Here is a 21,520-nt window from a genome sequence, read left to right as displayed (position 1 = left end):
TGTGGCGGGCCGGGCGCAGTGCGCGCTAACCAAGGGGGCCAGGTGCACGGTGTTTCCTCCGACACATTGGTGCAGCTGGCTTCCGGGTTGGAGGCGCTCTGTGTTAAGAAGCAGTGCGGCTTGGTTGGGTTGTGCTTCGGAGGACGCATGGCTTTCGACCTTCGTCTCTCCCGAGCCCGTACGGGAGTTGTAGCGATGAGACAAGATAGTAATTACTAGCGATTGGATACCACGAAAATTGGGGAGAAAAGGGGGTCAAATTTAAAGTAAAAAAAATAAAATAAAGATTCTTCAAATGAAAACCGAGATGACTGCATTAAAAGATAAATACAGCTGGCTATATACTGTAGGCCTATACATTTAAATCATATTGAAAAAAAAATCAATTTCATCAATTTCATGTTCAATCAATTGAGTTCTATTTTACTGTCTGTAATTTTTGCCTACATTTTTTGTGTAGGCCTAACAACATGTGCGCGCAATAATGTGCCAAATATTACATTTTGAATAGCAACACTGATCCGTGAGCAGCACTGCCTTTCTTTCAATCCTATCAGTATCGACACATGCTCTAACTATGCACTTATTGAAAGTTCTCCTTACGTGGTGTTGTGGGAAATGCATGTGAGTTCTTCGGTCGTTATAGAAACAATGTATCCTTAAAACACTTGTAAGCTTAAATTCGGTCACTATCGGGAAACCAGGACCTGGCTATTAATTCATAGACACATGGCTATTTATACAAAACATGGATTCTCCCTTTAAAGAGGAGATGGAAACCTCAGTCAAACCTCAGTCTACTTGCTAGTGCCAAAGAAAGCTGGAGAGTGTGGGTGTGGCCTCTATGTCTACGCATACCATTACTTGTCAATGGGGAAATGCAATCACTGTTTACTATTGTCTTCTTGATTACAGCATGGTCAGTTACATTTGTCACACTGTCTAATCAACACAATGTTGCAAACAATTCAACACACAACTACTTTACATTGTTGTATTTCCAACATTTTATAAACTTCTTCTAACATGAGGTCCAGTCCTCTTGTAATAATTATATATGAACAAAAAATGACTGTCTCTAACTCCCATATGGATTATGGTTTGGTCTTTCACCTTGTTTTCTTAAATGGCTGTAGATGGGATATCTGTGACTGAACGTTTCCTATTAATTTGCTTTGTGTGATGGTTGAAAAGGCCTAGCATACATTGCTCAAATAGATCATGTTTATCTGAAAACATGTTTCTCCAGCTCCACTGGAGTTTGGGCCAGTCCTGGGACCCCCTGTTTGCAGTCGATACTCAAACTTGAATTCACAACAATTTTTTCTAATTGAGAAAGATAATCAAAAGGAATGGGAACACTTTATTTAAAGGTCCATAATAAACCATTTATAAGGCATTTACAGTTTGCTCACCATTTATTAAATCATTATGCCAACATTTGTAATATTAGTATGCTAATTATTCATACGTATACATATATATATATATATATATATATATATATATTTCCTTAAACATCCTGTTTTGTGTGATAATTGTTTTACCAGGTACCACAGGAATGTCTAGCAATGGCATGCCCATCTTTCATCTTTCTGTATTTATAAAGTTTAGATAGAGTTCACTTTAGATTAGGGACTGCAAAAATACTTTACTAATGATTAGTAAATGGTTTATAAATGTGGGAGTAATTATTAATAAATGGTGAACACAATTTATAAATGCCTTTGTTTATTAAGGACCCTTCAAATAAAGTTTTACTAAAGTAATCTTGATTTGCGTGTTAATAAAAGGAATACTTCGGGATTTTGGCAATGAGTCAGATGAACTCGTGGATATACTTTTCATGTCTCTGTGTCCAGTATGAAGGAAGTTAGAGGTAATTTCTCGAGCCAATTCTAATAGAGTTAGCACAATGAATGGAAGTCTATGGGTATCTACTAGCATGGATTTATCTAATAAATTACTTAACAAATTTCTCTTTCACCACCTGATCAGTGGTTGAGTTCAGTGCAACTTTTTTTTCTTTGTAAATGTAAGCATCTGATCCCAGATCTGTGGTTAGGGATTAACCTCTACTTCCAGCCATACCAGTTCTAGCAGACCACTTCTCATGCAGTCGACCCTGACTCCTCTGCCTGCAGTCGTAGACATCCGTTTCATTGGCTAATGCTCTTGTCCCAAAGCCAATAGGCTCTCTGTATATAAACTCCCCAAGAGTGCTGAAGGACAAAGTCAAAAAGAAAAGGGACTCTGAATCTTACGGTGGTGGACTCACTCAACAAAACATCAAAAAGGAAAACTTTATAAAATGTGTAAAGGATTAGCTGCGTTGCCCCAAACATGTCGGATAAGGTGAGATACCAAAAGCAGTATGCTCTTCTGTTTCTCTGAAAGGGTAATTTCTCCTATTTTTGCCTGAAATAAGCCCAGAGAAATTACATTCAAAACATTTCTGAGTTGATTTCTTAGTCAGAAAATGTTTGATCTATATTCAAAATCTGATTTCTGTATTTATAGTTTTTTTTTCATTTTGTAAAAATGCTGAGATGTTTTTAGTATGGTTTAAATTATTGAAAGATTCTGTATGGTAATCTAGATTATTGTGAATATCGTTTGCTCTTCATGTTAAGACAAGTGGAAAGTTTAAAGTTTATTTAAATACTTGATCAAACATTTTCAACTGTCCAAAAAGTTACACGTTTCCAGTTGCAGAGATAAAGGTATTGTTTCATGATCTTAATACCTAGCATTTTGCTGACTGTATTCCCATTTGCAGCACCAACTCAGCTGCAGGTCAATTGCGTCCACATGCAAGACAGGAACATTTAGCCAAGCTGAAAAGCATAACAGAGGTTCACTATCTGCTCTTTGTCATCCTCTGGTCATGAATTTATAAAACAGCATAAGCAGCCAAAAGGGAAAGCGGAATCAGTATGATATACTGCACAGCCCTGTTCCTGTTAAATGGGTTGATTAATATAGTATTCATGCATATGATGTTTACTTCTATATTGAGTTATGGATTTCCTAAATCAGACTATTATCTGGAGAAGTATTTTTATGAAATAGTAGGAAGTTCATAAATAACTAATGGCGATAATGCAGGGCTGTTTTACAAACAGGCATTCCCTGAAAGCCGCTCATCAGTCAAACAATTAGAACAGTTACCAGTTGATCAAAAACCCTAAATTTAAGATACAGTATATTATCCTTTTCATGGGTGATTTCTGTTTTAATTACACATCGTTACTTGGAGATGTCCTAAAAGAAAGTTGCCTAGACCAATGCTACTAACACATCTAAAAATCGTAACAAATAATTTTCTTCTTCATGTGGGCTATCCTGATTTAAAATGTCAATGCCCTGAACTCCTGGGCAATCTCTTAATTACAGCTCTGTTTAGAATGAATATTCTGTAGAAACCCATGGAAATGTGTGGTCAGTCGTAGTTAGGGTTGAAAATTCCTGGAACTTTCAATAAATTCCTGGGTTTTCCGGAAATTGCAGTTGAAAGATCCCGGAGATAGGCGGGAATAAGCAATCTGGAATCCTCCAGCCAGGATTTCTGGAAAACCAGGAAATTGATTTAAAGTCCCTGGAATTTTGCAACCCTACCTGGAATCTATACTCTTAGAAAAATGGTGCTATCTAGAACCTAAAAGGGTTCTTTGGCAGTCCTCATAGGAGAGCCCTTTGAAGAACCCTTTTTGGTTCCAGGTAGAACCCTTTCACCAGAGGGTTCTACGTGGAACCCAAAAGAGTTCTCCTTGGAACCAAAAAGGGTTCTATCTGGAACTAAAAAGGGTTCATCCTATGGGGACAGCCAAAGAACCCTTTTGGAACCCTTTTTTCTAAGAGTGTAGATGTAGTTGGGTGTCATCCCCGGTCAGGAACAACAAGGTCTGTCTTGCTAACAAGAGGCTGCACGTGTGTCTGCATGTGTGGCTGTGGTTTTAGTTGAGCCCATCTATTGATCGCTGACTACATGGATCGATGAAAGTAACAAAGAGGAATCAACTACGTGAGGCTCACCACGTCATGAATTATTGATCAGACTTTGTTTTGTTTAGTTGTCTCTGCTGTTTTTCTAACCTGAGTAATGGGACCAGTAGATAATGATAAAGGTGGGTATTCTATTCAAAGTATTTTTGGTTTACTCACTCAAATGTTCTCTTTGTAAAAAAATGTATTTTGATTATTGCCTTTTTGCAAATAGCAAGTAAAATTGTTAGTGTGTTATTGTGTCCCAAAAATATTGTGGACACTCTCTTTAAGTTTGAGATGGCTTTGAGAAGTGGGTATTTTGATTATTATGATTAATAGTTAACAGAATAAGCTGATTGAAGATTAAAATGAAAGTCATATTATAAAAATGACATAACCTTTTAGCCCTTTTACATGTTATGATTACATTATAGTGTAATCTAACTCCTGACACTGTGCCATTGAAAACAAAGGCTACATCACAGGACCTCTACTAATGGGTCTGATTCATCTGAGGATGTGTTTGTATAATCCTGGGTCTGAAAGGGTAAATTTAAGATCCAAATAAATGAATGTGTAGGCCTAGTTAATGATTAGTGTCACAATACAGAGGCGGATGCAAGATGCAAGCAACGATGGTTTAATGAAACAGTTTACAACATCAACAGGACAGACAGAATATACTCAGACGTAATCCAACCCAGGGCGCATCCTCTGATGATAGCGTGCTGAGAAATCCAAGGGAGTGTGTCCGGCTGGGTAGGAAGGAGCACAGCAGATAATCCACACAAGGGCGGCGAGAGAATGAGCACTGACACACGACACAACCTCAGGGAAGAAACAACGATCTGACAACAAGAAACACAGGTTACAGAACATATAAAGGGGAAGATAATTAATTCCAGCTGGCGCAGACAATCAGGCCAAGATTGGGAACCACGCCCACACAAACACGAGAGAGAGAGAGAGAGAGAGAGAGAGAGAGAGAGAGAGAGAGAGAGAGAGAGAGAGAGAGAGAGAGAGAGAGAGAGAGAGAGAGAGAGAGAGAGAGAGAGAGAGAGAGAGAGAGAGAGAGAGAGAGAGAGAGAGAGAGAGAGAGAGAGAGAGAGAGAGAGCGAAATAGAGAGAGAAAAGAGAGAGTGAGGCAGTGGATTCATGAACCGTGACAATACCCCCCCCCCTAGGAACGCCTCTTGGCGTTCCCAGGCAAATTTACCTGTCGATTGAAATCATCGATAAGGGAGTGATCCAGAATGTCCCTAGCGGGTACCCAACTTCTCTCCTCCGGACCGTAACCCTCCCAGTCTACCAGGTACTGGAATCCGCGTCCCCTCCTTCTCGAGTTCAAAATCCGATTGACAGAAAAGGTGGTCTCCCCATCAACAAGTCGTGGCGGCGGGGGAACCGGGACCGGCGGGTTAATGCGTGCCTGAAACACCGGTTTTATCTTGGACACATGGAAGGTAGGATGAATTCTCCTATACGCCGGAGGAAGCTTGAGCCGGACCGCCACCGGACTAATGATCCTGGTGACCTTGAACGGCCCGATAAATTTGGGGGCAAGCTTGTTAGAAACGGATCGGAGTGGAATGTTCCTCGTAGAAAGCCACACTCTTTGTCCAACGACGTATACCGGAGGCTTCGACCGGTGGCGATCGGCCTTAGCCTTGGTGCGCGCCCCCACCCGGAGGAGAGTCTCACGGGCTCTGCTCCATGCGTGATGGCACCTCTGGATGAAAGCGTGAGCGGAGGGAACAGTGACCTCGGACTCTGTACTGGGAAAGATAGGTGGCTGGTAACCTAAACTACACTCAAACGGAGAGAGACCCGTGGCTGCCACTGGCAACGAATTGTGAGCGTACTCAACCATAGAGAGTTGTTGACTCCAGGAAGAGGGGTTCTTAGAAACCAAACATCGCAACACTCTCTCCAAATCTTGGTTGGCCCTCTCCGTTTGACCGTTGCTCTGGGGATGAAACCCTGAAGAAAGACTGACACTCGCTCCCAGTAACCTACAAAACTCCTGCCAAAACTTGGACACAAATTGGGGCCCCCGGTCAGAAACTACGTCCATCGGCAGGCCATGTAAGCGAAAGACATGATCCACGACCGTTACCGCTGTTTCCTTGGCAGATGGTAATTTAGGCAAGGGAATAAAATGAGCCGCCTTCGAGAACCGGTCCACCACGGTCAAAACAACCGTCCTGCCCTGGGAGAGCGGGAGACCGGTAACAAAATCTAGCGCGATGTGGGACCAGGGTCTCGAAGGGACCGACAGCGGTTGGAGTAACCCATCTGGGGGTCGATTAGAACTCTTCCCAGTGGCACAAACCGAGCAAGCCAAGACAAAACTGTGAATGTCACGAGCCATCAGCGGCCACCAAAAGCGTTGCTTCACTAAAAAGCTAGTACGGCTGACTCCTGGATGACACGCTACGTTGGAGCAATGCCCCCACCGAATAACATCGGACCGACACCCCTCCGGTACAAACAACCGATTAGGCGGACAACCGGGCGGAGGCGTTACCCCTTCTAAGGCCGTTCTGACCCTCGATTCAACCTCCCATATAAGTGTGGAGACCACTAGGGTCCTGGGTAGGATGCACTCGGGAGTGGATGGGCGTTCGGAATGGTCAAAAATGCGAGAAAGGGAATCGGGTTTGACGTTCTTGGAACCCGGGCGATACGAGAGAGAGAAGTCAAAACGTCCGAAAAAGAGTGCCCACCGCGCCTGCCTGGAGTTGAGTCTCTTGGCTGTTCTGATATATTCCCAATTCTTGTGATCGGTCCAAACTATAAAAGGTACCCCCGAACCCTCTAACCAATGGCGCCACTCCTCCAGTGCTAACTTTACTGCCAACAACTCTCTGTTGCCAATGTCGTAGTTGCGTTCCGCAGGTGATAACCGATGGGAAAGGAACGCGCAAGGGTGCATCTTGTTGTCAGAAGCGGCACGTTGGGAAAGTACCGCACCTACCCCCACCTCTGAAGCGTCCACCTCCACCACGAACTGACGCGAGGGATCGGGAGCTATGAGGATGGGGGCCGAAACAAAGCGGCTCTTGAGTTTGACGAATGCAGCCTCGGCTGTATCGGTCCACCTGAACGTCACTCTGGGGGAGGTTAAGGCGGTAAGGGAAGCGACTATCTGGCTAAAGTTGCGAACAAAACGCCGGTAGAAATTGGCGAATCCCAGAAACCTCTGTAGGGCCTTACGGGAATCTGGGCTTGGCCACTCCACCACAGCCTTAATCTTGTCAGGATCCATGCGAATACCTTCAGTCGAGACGATGTAACCTAGGAATGGAACGGATTGTGCATGAAAAATGCATTTCTCCGCCTTGACAAAAAGTCCATTCTCCAACAACCTCTGGAGCACTCGTCTGACATGCTGACCATGTTCCTGGAGAGAAGAAGAAAAAATCAGTATGTCATCCAGGTAAACATATATGAACTGATCAATCATATCTCTCAGCACGTCATTGACGAGTGCCTGGAAAACCGCTGGGGAGTTGGATAGCCCGAAAGGCATGACCAAATACTCGAAATGCCCTCTGGGGGTGTTAAACGCTGTTTTCCATTCGTCCCCCCTCCTTATGCGAACCAAATGATAAGCATTACGTAAATCCAACTTAGTGAACACAGATGCTCCCTGTAACCTTTCAAAGGCTGAGGACATCAACGGTAAGGGATAGGTATTCTTCACTGTGATGTTATTCAACCCACGGTAATCAATGCAAGGACGCAGAGATCCGTCCTTCTTCCCCACAAAGAAGAACCCCGCCCCCGCTGGCGAAGAGGAAGGACGAATGAATCCAGATGTCAGAGAATCAGAGATGTATCTCTCCATAGCCTCCCTCTCAGGAACAGAGAGAGAATATAACTTACCCTTAGGCGGAGACTCACCTGGCAATAATTCTATTGCACAGTCATAGGGACGATGCGGAGGAAGAGAAGCAGCACGGGACTTACTGAACACCTCCTTCAGGTCGAGGTATTCAACGGGCACGTTAGACAAATCCACTGCCTCCTCTAGAAACACAGAATCAGACACAGATGAACAAGCCGACACTAAACAGGACTCAAGACACTTGTTACTCCACATGGATATAGAGTTCTGACCCCAGTCAACTCTGGGGTTGTGTTGGGTGAGCCAAGGGTGGCCGAGAACTAATGGTGCCAGAGGTGAGTCCATGAGTAGAAATGATAATGTCTCAGTGTGATTGCCGGAAGTGATGAGTGTGATAGGTTCAGTGGTGTGAGAAATGTTGGGGAGTTCTTGACCATTGAGAGCGTTGACGGATATCTTGTGCGTGAGTGAGGTGATAGGAATCTGGAGCTTGTGAGCGAGCTTGAAGTCCATGAAATTACCCTCTGCTCCTGAGTCCAGTAAGGCTTGGGTGTCGTGCGTGTGGGTGGCCCATCTTAGTCTTACCGGGAGGAGGGTGGATGATGAGGTCTTCTCTATGGTGACACCACCCGATAGTAGCCTCATACTTACTACCGGGCTTGATCTTTTACCGGGCAGGAATGGATAAAGTGGTCCGCTCTACCACAGTAGAGACAGAGTCCTTGGGATCTCCGCCTCTCCCTCTCCTCCCGAGAGAGGCGAGCTCTTCCCCGCTGCATGAGTTCGTGAGCGAAGTCTGAACTGGCCGTGTTCCCGCCGCTGGCATGCCAGTCCTCCGTGTTGTTATACGGTCTGTTAGGGCATGCTCGGCGGCCAATACGACTCAGACGAGCGTCGACCCTCAAGGCTAATTCCACTAGTCCATTTAAACTCCTGGGAAGATCCAGAACATAAATCTCCTTCTGAACCCGGTCCTCCAGCCCATGCAGGAACATGTCCCACTGCGCCTCCTCGTTCCACTGACACCCTGCAGCCAGAGTGCGGAATTGAATGGAATATTCCGATACTGAACGGTCTCCTTGGCGAAGGTCAGCGAGTAGTCTGGCCGCCTCCCTACCCGCCACGGCCCGATCGAAGACTCTTCTCATCTCCTCGGAGAGTGTCTGGAAAGAGGTGCAGCATGGGTCCTGGTTCGCCCACACCGCCGTTCCCCAAAGAGCCGCTTTTCCGGATAGCAGGGTGAGTACGAATGCTACCTTAGACTGTTCCTGGTTGAAGGTCCGTGGCTGCAACGAGAAATGCATGGAACATCTCGTAAGAAAAGCTCTACAATAGTCCGGATCACCTGAATAACCCTCTGGTGTCGGTAGCCGTGGCTCTAGCTGAGAATCCAGCTCTGGCGGGGCGTGTGGAACTGCCGGTGTAGGTGGCGCAGCGAGACCCCTCAGATGTTGTAATTGTTGGGTCAGCTGGGATACCTGCGTCGCCATGGCTTGTACTGCCCGACCTGTGCTGGAGATGTTCTCCTCTTGTTGATCCATTCTCGTGATACTGCGGGAAATGAATTCGGTCAGACTCGTTGAACTCGCTGCATCCATGGTCTGGTCAGATCGTTCTGTCACAATACAGAGGCGGATGCAAGATGCAAGCAACGATGGTTTAATGAAACAGTTTACAACATCAACAGGACAGACGGAATATACTCAGACGTAATCCAACCCAGGGCCTAGGGCGCATCCTCTGATGATAGCGTGCTGAGAAATCCAAGGGAGTGTGTCCGGCTGGGTAGGAAGGAGCACAGCAGATAATCCACACAAGGGCGGCGAGAGAATGAGCACTGACACACGACACAACCTCAGGGAAGAAACAACGATCTGACAACAAGAAACACAGGTTACAGAACATATAAAGGGGAAGATAATTAATTCCAGCTGGCGCAGACAATCAGGCCAAGATTGGGAACCACGCCCACACAAACACGAGAGAGAGAGAGAGAGAGAGAGAGAGAGAGAGAGAGAGAGAGAGAGAGAGAGAGAGAGAGAGAGAGAGAGAGAGAGAGAGAGAGAGAGAGAGAGAGAGAGAGAGAGAGAGAGAGAGAGAGAGAGAGAGAGAGAGAGAGAGAGAGAGAGAGAGAGAGAGAGAGAGAGAGAGAGAGAGAGAGAAAAGAGAGAGTGAGGCAGTGGATTCATGAACCGTGACAATTAGTCCCTCCTTTTTGAGGTTGGGTACGTATTTTGCACTGTTGCTGATTGCTGTTCAACTTGATTGACTAGTTATAGCTATCTATGTCTCACTTGTTTTTTCTGAATACAATCTGCATTAGCCAAAGTCATTACTAGTGTTGTTATACTGATCTAACTCATGAATGTGTGCCATTTAAAACATTACAGCAACCTCCTAAATGGCCTTATTTCCTCATGACTTTCCTTTCTTAGGGCTAAAGAGATTAAGTCTAAGTTGGGGGTTCTCCTCCAGAAGCCTGAGAATGGCATTGACCTGATCATCCCATACCCAGAGAAACCAGAGAAGAAGCCAGAGAAGCTTCAGAAGTGAGTAGCACAGACAGTCCTCGCACACACAAAGATTAACAGGAACGTATTCTCTCTCGCGTGAGTGCGTGAACAGACCTTATCGCTACATGGTCTGTCAGTTACATCCCTGACTCAGATTCAGTCAATTTTCAAGTGATAATTTTACTTCAAGTGTTCCTCAAAGGAGTGAAACGTTTAGGCCTTACTCTACTTCAAACAGTGTCAAATAGACAATTGTAAATTGCTTCCACTGCTTGGCTTTCATCTCCAGATCTGACTTAGAAAGAGAGGGAGAGCTTGTCTCCGTGCCTGTGGAATGTCAGTATGCACGTTAGCCTCATAATTGATAGCCGTGCATGGACAGAGACCATTGCATGTACTGTATCAGATGGAGAGTTCAAAGGTTGAGACATCTCCATCCCAGGCACTGAAACTGACAAGACCAAGATAATGGTTGTTTATCACAAAAATGCATATACTGTACTATATGTGTTCAGTCTCTACAGTTTATCATGCACTACCTTCTACAGGGAAATAATCAGTTGTATGTATGATTACAGAAAGTGAGTGTTGAAGGAAGAGGAGAAAGATAATGCAGGAGAGAGAGAATGAGGGGGAGAGAACATCCTGTGAAGTGTCACAGTAATGTTTACATATTAAATCATCTCCAAATTGACCATAAATGCATTGCATACTGCGGCTTTGTCTTTCACTTAATTGTGTAACCTCTTACATAATGGATGTTTGCAAGCTATTTCCCCCACTAGCTCAGTAGAACAGCCATCAAAAAAGATGAGATGCTGAAGGGCTCTCTCTCTCACTAGTGTGTGTGTGTGTGTGTGTGTGTGTGTGTGTGTGTGTGTGTGTGTGTGTGTGTGTGTGTGTGTGTGTGTGTGTGTGTGTGTGTGTGTGTGTGTGTGTGTGTGTGTGTGTGTGTGTGTGTGTGTGTTAGGGGGAGGGCAATCGAGAACCTCAATGACCTTACAGGGAGCAGTATGAAGAGGCTGTGAGTGACAAATTTCTGACCCTGGGGATAAAACACTCCGGGTGGGATTCTCTGAATCCAGCTGTTAACATGGCCTTCTGATAATGGGCTGACTTGGTGAAGATGAATAGGCAGGAAATATATTCCAACCAAAGGCTAGTATTGTTTTGGCCTTCCAGAAGATAAGTTCTTCTCCTTCTTTGGTTAGTAAGGACTGACCGTGCTCATTTGCTTGTCTCATGTTAAATCAAGTTTACGGTGATTGACTAGAATATGTGGGTGTTGTATTGTGTAATATTGTGTTTGTGTGTTGTACAGGCCCATTCCTGAGGAGGCTTCTCAGTGGCGTGAGTCCCTGGACCATGTGCTGACCAACAGCTGTGAGTATGCCCAGATCTACAGGCATGTGCACGCAAGCACACCCACACACACACAAACAACAAATAAGTCCTTACGAAAAGCCATGAGGTCTTGTGTAAAACTATATGTTTCTTCACCCCATCATATGAAACTTTACGAGTCATGCCAAATACAGAGCAGACAGACTAGTATAGGATTACAGTAACTCTGATGGTATTGATTACAGTAACTCTGATGGTATTCACTCTCGTTATCCAGATCCAGAGAAGTAACATTTCATAATCCACCTGTGGGCATAACATCTATATTGTGTAATAAATGAAACCTGTGTCTAAAATTAAACTGCTGGAAAATATGCCTTCCTCAAAGGCCTGGTCTAAATGTTCCAGTGTGGTGCATTCCTCCAGGCTGTGTGTGTGTGTGTGTGTGTGTGTGTGTGTGTGTGTGTGTGTGTGTGTGTGTGTGTGTGTGTGTGTGTGTGTGTGTGTGTGTGTGTGTGTGTGTGCGTGTGCGTGTGTGCGTGCGTATGCCAGGAATCTCTCCTTACTCATAACATACAGTGCATTCTGTAAGTATTCTGACCCATTTACTTTTTCCACATTTCGTTACGTTACAGACTTATTTTAAAATTGATTAAGAACAAATATTCTCATCAATCTACACACAATACCCCATAATGGCATTGCAAAAACAGGTTTTTAGAATTTTTGGAAAATGTATAAAAAAATAGACCCTTTACTCAGTACTTTGTTGAAGCACCTTTGGCAGCAATTACAGCCTTGGGTCGTCTTGGTTATAACGCTACAAGCAGTGTTTGGGGAGTTTCTCCCATTCTTCTCTGCAGATCCTCTCAAGCCTTGTCAGGTTGGATGGGAAGCGTCGCTGTACAGCTAATTTCAGGTCTCGATTAGGTTCAAATCCGGGCTCTGGCTGGGCCACTCAAGGACATTCAGGTCACTCCTGCGTTGTCTTGGCAGTGTCCTTAGGGTTAGTTGTCCTGTTGTAAGGTGAACCTTCACCCCAGTCTAAGCTCCTGTTTTCATCAAGGATCTCTCTGTACTTCCATCTTTCCCTCGATCCTGAAAAGTCTCCCAGTCCCTGCCACTCAAAAATATCTCCACAGCATGATGTTGCCACCACCATGCTTCACCATAGGGATGGTGCCAGGTATCCTCCAGAAGTGATGCTTGGCATTCAGGCCAAAGAATTCAATATTGGTTTCATCAGACCAGACAATCTTGTTTGACATGGTCTGAGAGTCCTTTAGGTGCCCTTTGGCAAACTCCAAGTGGGATGTCATGTGCCTTTTACTGAGGAGTGGCTTCCGTTTGGCCACTCTACCATAAAGGCCTGATTGGTGGAGTGCTGCAGAGATGGTTGACCTTCTGGAAGTTTCTCCCATCTCCACAGAGGACCTCTGGAGCTCTGTCAGAGTGACCATCGGGTTCTAAGTCACCTCCCTGACCAAGGCCCTTCTCCCCGATTGCTCAGTTTGGCCGGGCGGCCAGCTCTAGGAAGAGGCTTGGTGGTTCCAAACTTCTTCCATTTACAAATTTACGGAGGCCACTGTGCCTTGACACAATCCAGGCTCGGAGCTCTACGGTCACTTCCTTCGACCTCATGGCTTGGTTTTTGCTCTGACATGCACTGTCGACTGTGGGACCTTATATAGACCTGTGTGTGCCTTTCCAAATTATGTCCAATCAATTGCATTTACCACAGGTGGACTCCAATTAAGTTGTAGAAACATCTCAAGGATGATCAATGGAAACAGGATGCACCTGAGCTCAATTTTGAGTCTCATAGCAAAGGATCTGAATGCTTATGTATATACTGTATACAGTGGGGAGAACAAGTATTTGATACACTGCCGATTTTGCAGGTTTTCCTACTTATAAAGCATGTAGAGGTCTGTAATTTTTATCATAGGTACACTTCAACTGTGAGAGACGGAATCTAAAACAAAAATCCAGAAAATCACATTGTATGATTTTTAAGTAATTAATTTGCATTTTATTGCATGACAGAAGTATTTGATCACCTACCAACCAGTAAGAATTCCGGCTCTCACAGACCTGTTCGTTTTTCTTTAAGAAGCCCTCCTGTTCTCCACTCATTACCTGTATTAACTGCACCTGTTTGAACTCGTTACCTGTATAAAAGACACCTGTCCACACACTCAATCAAACAGACTCCAACCTCTCTACAATGGCCAAGACCTGAGAGCTGTGTAAGGACATCAGGGATATAATTGTAGACCTGCACAAGGCTGGGATGGGCTACAGGACAATAGGCAAGCAGCTTGGTGAGAAGGCAACAACTGTTGGCGAAATTATTAGAAAATGGAAGAAGTTCAAGATGACGGTCAATCACCCTCGGTCTGGGGCTCCATGCAAGACCTCACCTCGTGGGGCATCAATGATCATGAGGAAGGTGAGGGATCAGCCCAGAACTACACGGCAGGACCTGGTCAATGACCTGAAGAGAGCTGGGACCACAGTCTCAAAGAAAACCATTAGTAACACACTACGCCGACATGGATTAAAATCCTGCAGCGCACGCAAGGTCCCCCTGCTCAAGCCAGCGCATGTCCAGGCCCGTCTGAAGTTTGCCAATGACCATCTGGATGATCCAGAGGAGGAATGGGAGAAGGTCATGTGGTCTGATGAGACAAAACTAGAGCTTTTTGGTCTAAACTCCACTCGCCGTGTTTGGAGGAAGAAGAAGGATGAGTACAACCCCAAGAACACCATCCCAACCGTGAAGCATGGAGGTGGAAACATCATTCTTTGGGGATGCTTTTCTGCAAAGGGGACAGGACGACTGCACCGTATTGAGGGGAGGATGGATGGGGCCATGTATCGCGAGATCTTGGCCAACAACCTCCTTCCCTCAGTAAGAGCATTGAAGATGGGTCGTGGCTGGGTCTTCCAGCATGACAACGACCCGAAACACACAGCCAGGGCAACTAAGGAGTGGCTCCGTAAGAAGCATCTCAAGGTCCTGGAGTGGCCTAGCCAGTCTCCAGACCTGAACCCAATAGAAAATCTTTGGAGGGAGCTGAAAGTCCGTATTGCCCAGCGACAGCCCCGAAACCTGAAGGATCTGGAGAAGGTCTGTATGGAGGAGTGGGCCAAAATCCCTGCTGCAGTGTGTGCAAACCTGGTCAAGAACTACAGGAAACGTATGATCTCTGTAATTGCAAACAAAGGTTTCTGTACCAAATATTAAGTTCTGCTTTTCTGATGTATCAAATACTTATGTCATGCAATAAAATGCAAACTAATTACTTAAAAATCATACAATGTGATTTTCTGGATTTTTGTTTTAGATTCCGTCTCTCACAGTTGAACTGTACCTATGATAAAAATTACAGACCTCTACATGCTTTGTAAGTAGGAAAACCTGCAAAATCGGCAGTGTATCAAATACTTGTTCTCCCCACTGTATATCTTTTTTATATTAAATTTGTAAAACTTTCTAAAAACCTGTTTTCACTTTGTCATTATGGGGTATTGTGTGTAGATTGATGAGGAAAAACATTTATTTAATACATTTTAGAGTAAGGCTGTAATGTAACAAAATGTGGAAAAAGTCAAAGGGTCTGAATACTTTCCGAATGCACTGTACATGTGTAAATTATATATTAATCTGGGATCAGATATGTACAGTGCTTACGAACATAAGTACATGATTTAGTGGGTTGTAATGGTACCACATGCTTTGATCTTAGTGTATGGTAGTAGCACACACACACACACACACACACACACACACACACACACACACACACACACACACACACACACACACACACACACACACACACACACACACACACACACACACACACACACACACACACACACACACACACACACACACAACCATCAGATTAACCCAGTGGTGCAAATCCTCTGAGCAGCCCCATCAGTCTCCTCTCCAGCAAAACTCATAGCTTGTAGAGTAGCTATGAAGCTATGAGAGGTTAGGGCTGTTATTGTAACATCCCCAGATAGAGCTCAGCTCAAAATTAAAGTGATTAATTACCCGGAACTGGAAACTGCTGTGCTCTGATTATCTAATGAAGAACTTTTGACATTAACATTACAGTTAATATGGATTCCCCCTGAGTTTCCCTCATGGGGTTTAAATAGGTGTTGTTCTATATTTATTCTCAACCAATTTACTCTAAAGTGTTACGTTCCACCAAGACAAACTCAAAATGTCACTCACAACAAAGGTACCTAACAAAATAAATTATTGACAAAGAGAAAGGGATTCAAAAGAGGTTCTGAAAGGCACCCATGTGGGTGCCCCCTGAAAGTTGGCAAAGCCACTAGTAAGGGGTTCTGAAAGACACCCACCATGGATGCCCACTTGGATTGCCTCCGGAAAGACCAACTGAAAGAAAAACCCACAACAACTTAGGACAGAGAGTGAAAACAATATGGAGCAAAACAAACATGGGAAACACCAAAACTCTGGCTTCTTTCAAACTTAAATAAGGTGCGCTCGAAATCGCATCACAGCTGACATAAAGTGCAGCTCTCCCCAACATCTCTCACGCTCAACTGGAGCACTCGGCCAGCCACCCCTAAATAGCACCTGGGCCAACACAGGTGAAACACCTTCCTACTAACGAGATGGCAACCAGCACAGGTATAACACATACTGACTGGCGAGGTGACACCAAGTCCAACCTCAAAATATAAATGGAAAAACCAAATCCTGTAATTAAAGCAATATTGTAAAATAGGTAACTTTTAGTCGTAGGGGCAGAAATCTTGCAGGAGGCAGGCAAGTTCTGTTGCAGAAGCTATGCTTTTACGTTCAGGTGATGATTGTGGTCTAGACCCACAATCTGAAATATTTACAAAATAATACAATTTACATTTACTGAAATGAAATTAAAAGAAAAGAAATGCCTTGCAGGCAAGCTGTCTATTCCATAAAGACTCAGGTTGGGGTATACCAGGCTTACATAAGCCTCCCCTTACAACTACCAAGATCACTCTGCCAAAGAAGCCAAAACCAGGAATTTAAATTTAAATTTAATAAATTAAATTTAAATTCTCTCTGCCCCTCCCTGGGACATACCACTTTCGAAATGACAATTAAGCCACATACTGTAACTGGTGTTAAATGCAAAAGGCATAGGCCTAGTTCAAAATCCTTAATCACATATTAGTGTTAAGCAAACAATCATAATCAGAACTCGTTCATAAAAATGTATTTCACAATTCACACTCATTCATAATATTGGCATCCTGCTGGAAGGCCATGAAGGCACCCGCGCACACACATAACTTTTACAAAACAGGTACTCTGGCAAAAGGCAACTAACAACAGGAATGCTGGGAGGCTGTGAAATATCTAGGTAGCTAGCTACCTCCTCATTTGACTCAAGACTAAGCTACTACCTTTCATTCAGGCAACCTAGCTAGCTAGCAACACTTCAAACTCTAGCCCTCTAGGGATATCAGAAAATTTTAGCTAGCTAGCTAGCATTTAGGTTAGCTTAGTTATCTAACTAGCTAGCTGGAGAAAAACGTAACCACCAAGTCATGTGAAATGTGTCAAATAATTGATTTCCTCACATCCGCTAGCTAAATTGCTTTCTCAAACAGGTTTCCACTTATTGGTTCCTCAGTTTCCCCGTTGCACCTCTGGCGCCAAAATCGAAATGAACGTTGGAACTTTGAACCACCACCTGAGTGTTCCTTCGTTTGCTAAATTGCATCAATTTTAGTTCGTGACATTGGAGGGTGTGGTTAACAAAACAAATAATTTCCTAATGTTTGTTTTGCAGTTTGAGTTTAAAAAAAAAAATTTGTTTGTTCTCCAAAACTTCTCTTGAAAATGTTTATGGCCGCCATGCACTTCCTGTACATTTTAATTTAGACATGAAGTGCTTCCTGTGTGGCAATGATACATGCACAGTTTCTTCTCACATTCAATGTGGGAATTCTGCCTGGGACCCACAAGCAACAAATAACCTTTATTTTAAAGTGTACACTAAAGAACATTTGACACAGATGAGGAGCTCCAAGAACTAAACATCAAACAATCACATTTGATGGAAATAAATAAAGTGAAGTGGCTGGATCAGGATGCTGATTATTTATTTATATATAGTCAGGCCCAGTATAATGTTCTCAATTCAGCAGACACTTTTATACAAAATGACTCACAAGCAACATATATTGAGGATTAGCGGGCCATGTAAGAATCCAACCCAAACTCTGCTGTTGTGAACACTGTGCTACTGTACCAACCACATAAGCTATCGGAGCTAGTCCTATCACATCATCTAACAGTTTAAAACAGAGGCACAGTGGCAGTTTGTCTCTGGAATTCAGGTCTCATGGGAGATGTTAGAGGATTGGTGCAATGCTCTCTGTGTGGCAGGAAAATATGGGACTACTTGTTCTCTCTCTCTTTCTCCATCTTTCTCTTCATCTCCAAGGTGGCCTGGCCATGTTTCGTAGCTTCCTGCGCTCTGAATTCAGTGAGGAGAACATTGAGTTCTGGGTGGCCTGCGAGGACTTCAAGAAGACCAAGTCTCCCATGAAGATGGCTGTGAAGGCCAGGAAGATCTATGAGGACTTCATCCAGACCGAGGGACCCAGAGAGGTGACAGAAAATGTGGCCATCAAATCTGTGGTTGTATTTGTTGTGGAAGCCCAGACTTACCTTTGCCTGCCTTTCTGTGTCTCTTTCTCGCTCTCTCTTCCTCCCTCCAGGTGAACATTGATCATTACACCAAGGATGTGACCCTGAGGAACCTGGTTGATCTTTCCCCTGTGACCTTTGACCTTGCCCAAAAGAGAATTTATGCTCTGATGGAGAAGGACTCCTTTGGCCGCTTCCTGAGATCTGAGCAGTACCAGGAGCTGGTCAAATAAGGAGATGATCGCAGAATAAGGGTCAATTCCAAACCAATTGGATGTCATTTGAAGTGGATGGAATTAGGCCTTTTTTAAATAATTTGATGCAATTGACACAAGCGAGACTGCAGGTTTGATAACTAAGGGCCATCATAAAGATTGATCTCATTCTAGACCAACTTAAATCTATATTTCAAATGACTTCTATATTTGTCTTATCTACCTGCAGCCAATCAAAATGTCACATGTCAATTCAAAAAGTAAAGAGTGTGGAACATACATTATGACAGTATTTGTTAAATGAGAGACAAACAAACCACCAATCAATTAAACAGTGATTTAAACAAATACATTGGAACATCACAATCTCTTGGGAAGATTTACCAAAGGTCATAAATATTGCAGACAAAATCTCTCGCAATCATTTTGTCCCATAGTCTAAATAAAAAGGAAGATCCTAGACAGACAGATAGACACACCATATTTGTACATCATAGCTTTCCCAGAAAAAAACTGAAGTGGCTTTCAGAGTTTCTGGAGAGAACAATCTGACCTCTGCCTTGAGACTCTTAGTGACACATCCAGTACCCATCAAGTGTTCTAAATGGGGGAGAACGGGTGACGGACTTGGCCACACTAGTGTTCACACAGCCAAGTGATAAACAGTTTAAAAACAACAGACATAGAGACCAAGTGTCTTGAGGAGCTGTGAGTTGGCTCCAACGTGCTCTCAGGCCATCCTTGGGATCAGTGGTAGGCAGTTTGTTCAGTGGTTCACGGGCCACTGTGTTGTAAGTTGCTAAAATGGGAAAACCAAGTAGAGGTGGATCTCAGAAAAGAAAAGAACTCAGTATTTTCTCCAGATAATTATTTTTTACCCATTTGAACTAAGTAGGCATAAATTAATTCCATCTTAGGTCATTTCAGCCATTCATTTCACCTACAGATGGTTATGAAGGAAAGGAGATGAGGAAAGGACACACGCAATACAACAACATTTTAACATTTAGGGACTTTACTAACCTAACCAAAGAGAAAGATATGCACTCCATTATTGACTAACTAATATTATCCGGTATTTCAATACAGCTTTCAGCATTTCTGTTTGTCACTAACCATTCACTATAATAACTAGCCTTCACACCTTTTATAGTCAGAGAAGTATATGGTTTTGAGGGTGGAGGTCTTTGGTTATGCAAAGGGTCTCTCAGTCCCATGTAGCAGTTTCTATAATGCTCTTCTATGTTTTTATGTATTTAAGAAGTGCAGCTGTCATAGCCATATCATTGAAGTACTATTACACAAATACGCAATACCTTAATAAGTCCTTATTGTTGCCCAATACAGCATAATTTGACTTTCTGCAACACTGCAGGTCAGGAGTTGACAATTGTGGTCATTTTAATTAACTGATTTTCCCATTTATTTTCACTTGAAGCTAAAGTGCCAAAATGTTAGATCACATACTTTGTAATCACTTGACATCATATAGTAATTTAAAGTTTAGTAACAATACCAACACAAAAAACATGTTTCTAAAGTGGCATTGATAAGGGTATCCAGTAGCATATATTGGCCAATCTACTGCTATTGCCCAAGATGTCATGCCTTTAGTGAAAACACTTGATGAAAACATCAGTAAGGACTTATGTGGTGCTAAGTTAATATCTGACTCATACAGTCTGTGCATGTATTATTTGTAGTCACCCACATAAAAGGCATCAATACATGAAATTCCTGAAAATGTATTTATTTTTCTTTGTAAATACAGTATCTACCAGTATTTAGTAGTATTTGTGTTGATTAAGTTATTCATGACTACCCCACTGGAATGAATGGGAGTTGTGACCAAGAGAGCACTGGGGTCCAGGAGTATCTAGGAGAGAACTGTCTTTTCATTGTCATAAAAGAGAAAACATCTGACTATCTATTGTCACTCTGTTTTTATTATCCAATATCGGAGGATTTTTTCCCCTTTTTGTGATCACAAGTTTATCATTAACTGAAAACATCTCTCGACATAGTACCCAAGAGAAGGCATACTCAAGGATTACACAAGCATATTTGTATCTTATAAACACCAAGTGTTTCATTATAAGTAATTATGTGTCTTTGTGTGATGACATAAGGGATATTTTTTACACAGATACATACATATACAAAAGGAATAAAAAACCCAAATAACCATTTAAAACCTTGAGCATGATAAAGCTCATTGAAAATTAACACCCACTAGGAAATCTTCCAACAACAAAACACGCAGCTTTTTGAGGCTGAGTTAGCTAACGTCCTTACTCTTGACTTGTCTTTTTCCCAGACGGCGAGTGAGGGTGTTTTTCTTCTTCAGAACAAAGTGCGTCAGTCGGACCCCGGAGGAGTGCATCGTTCGCCGGCGAGCGAATGAAAATGTCAGAGTAGCGAGGGGAAACAGAAAGGAACCAGATGCACTCTGGGAGATACAGCCAACACAAACAGTGTCAAGTCCTAACATGTACACACTCCTTATTACGGTCACAGTTCCTAGAATCACAGAAGGGTTGTGATGGCTGCTTGGGGGCATCGGTGAACCTGATAAACATCTCATTTGGTTTCTCTCTTCTCTTTTACATGTATTCACTTCTCACACAGTAGCGTGTCATATGTGTTGACATCTACCCAAAGCTGTGTCATTGGAAAAGATCAAGAATATCAGTCAGACATCTTAGTAGATCTTTATAATATACCTTTCATGAGCAAACCAACCCATTGTTAATAAGGAGTGTAAATACTATTAAAAGCCAGACCAGACAACATTACTTTATAATGTTAAGAAATAGCTGACATCTCTTTATACTGGCTGGCCAAGCAACACCACTACCATTCCATGAACCATGCAGGCCACTAGTCATATGTCCAAATATATACCTAGAGAGTACAC

At 43.3% G+C, this 21,520-nt stretch overlaps 1 protein-coding gene across 1 annotated transcript; it reads left to right on the top strand.

The window, feature by feature from the left end:
• The first annotated feature begins 2,142 nt into the window (after nt 1–2,142).
• LOC139541343 (regulator of G-protein signaling 5-like) lies at nt 2,143–20,529 on the top strand. The gene is made up of 5 exons (XM_071345901.1): nt 2,143–2,355; nt 10,273–10,386; nt 11,672–11,733; nt 18,183–18,349; nt 18,460–20,529. The coding sequence occupies exons 1-5, from the start codon at nt 2,312–2,314 to the stop codon at nt 18,619–18,621; spliced, it is 549 nt and encodes a 182-aa protein (XP_071202002.1). The 5' UTR covers nt 2,143–2,311; the 3' UTR covers nt 18,622–20,529.
• Nucleotides 20,530–21,520: the final 991 nt, after the last annotated feature.

This window comes from Salvelinus alpinus, chromosome 16 (genome assembly GCF_045679555.1).
Source record: "Salvelinus alpinus chromosome 16, SLU_Salpinus.1, whole genome shotgun sequence".
Taxonomy (NCBI): Eukaryota; Metazoa; Chordata; class Actinopteri; order Salmoniformes; family Salmonidae; genus Salvelinus; species Salvelinus alpinus.
This window is presented reverse-complemented; position numbering and strand designations above follow the sequence as displayed.

Bases quoted from the DNA above. Each gene is read 5' to 3' on its own strand.
- LOC139541343 (XM_071345901.1), top strand. From the start codon at position 2,312: ATGTGTAAAGGATTAGCTGCGTTGCCCCAAACATGTCGGATAAG. The intron at 2,356-10,272 runs GTGAGATACCAA...TTCCTTTCTTAG, and splicing joins CCCCAAACATGTCGGATAAG to GGCTAAAGAGATTAAGTCTA. The intron at 10,387-11,671 runs GTGAGTAGCACA...TGTGTTGTACAG, and splicing joins AAGCCAGAGAAGCTTCAGAA to GCCCATTCCTGAGGAGGCTT.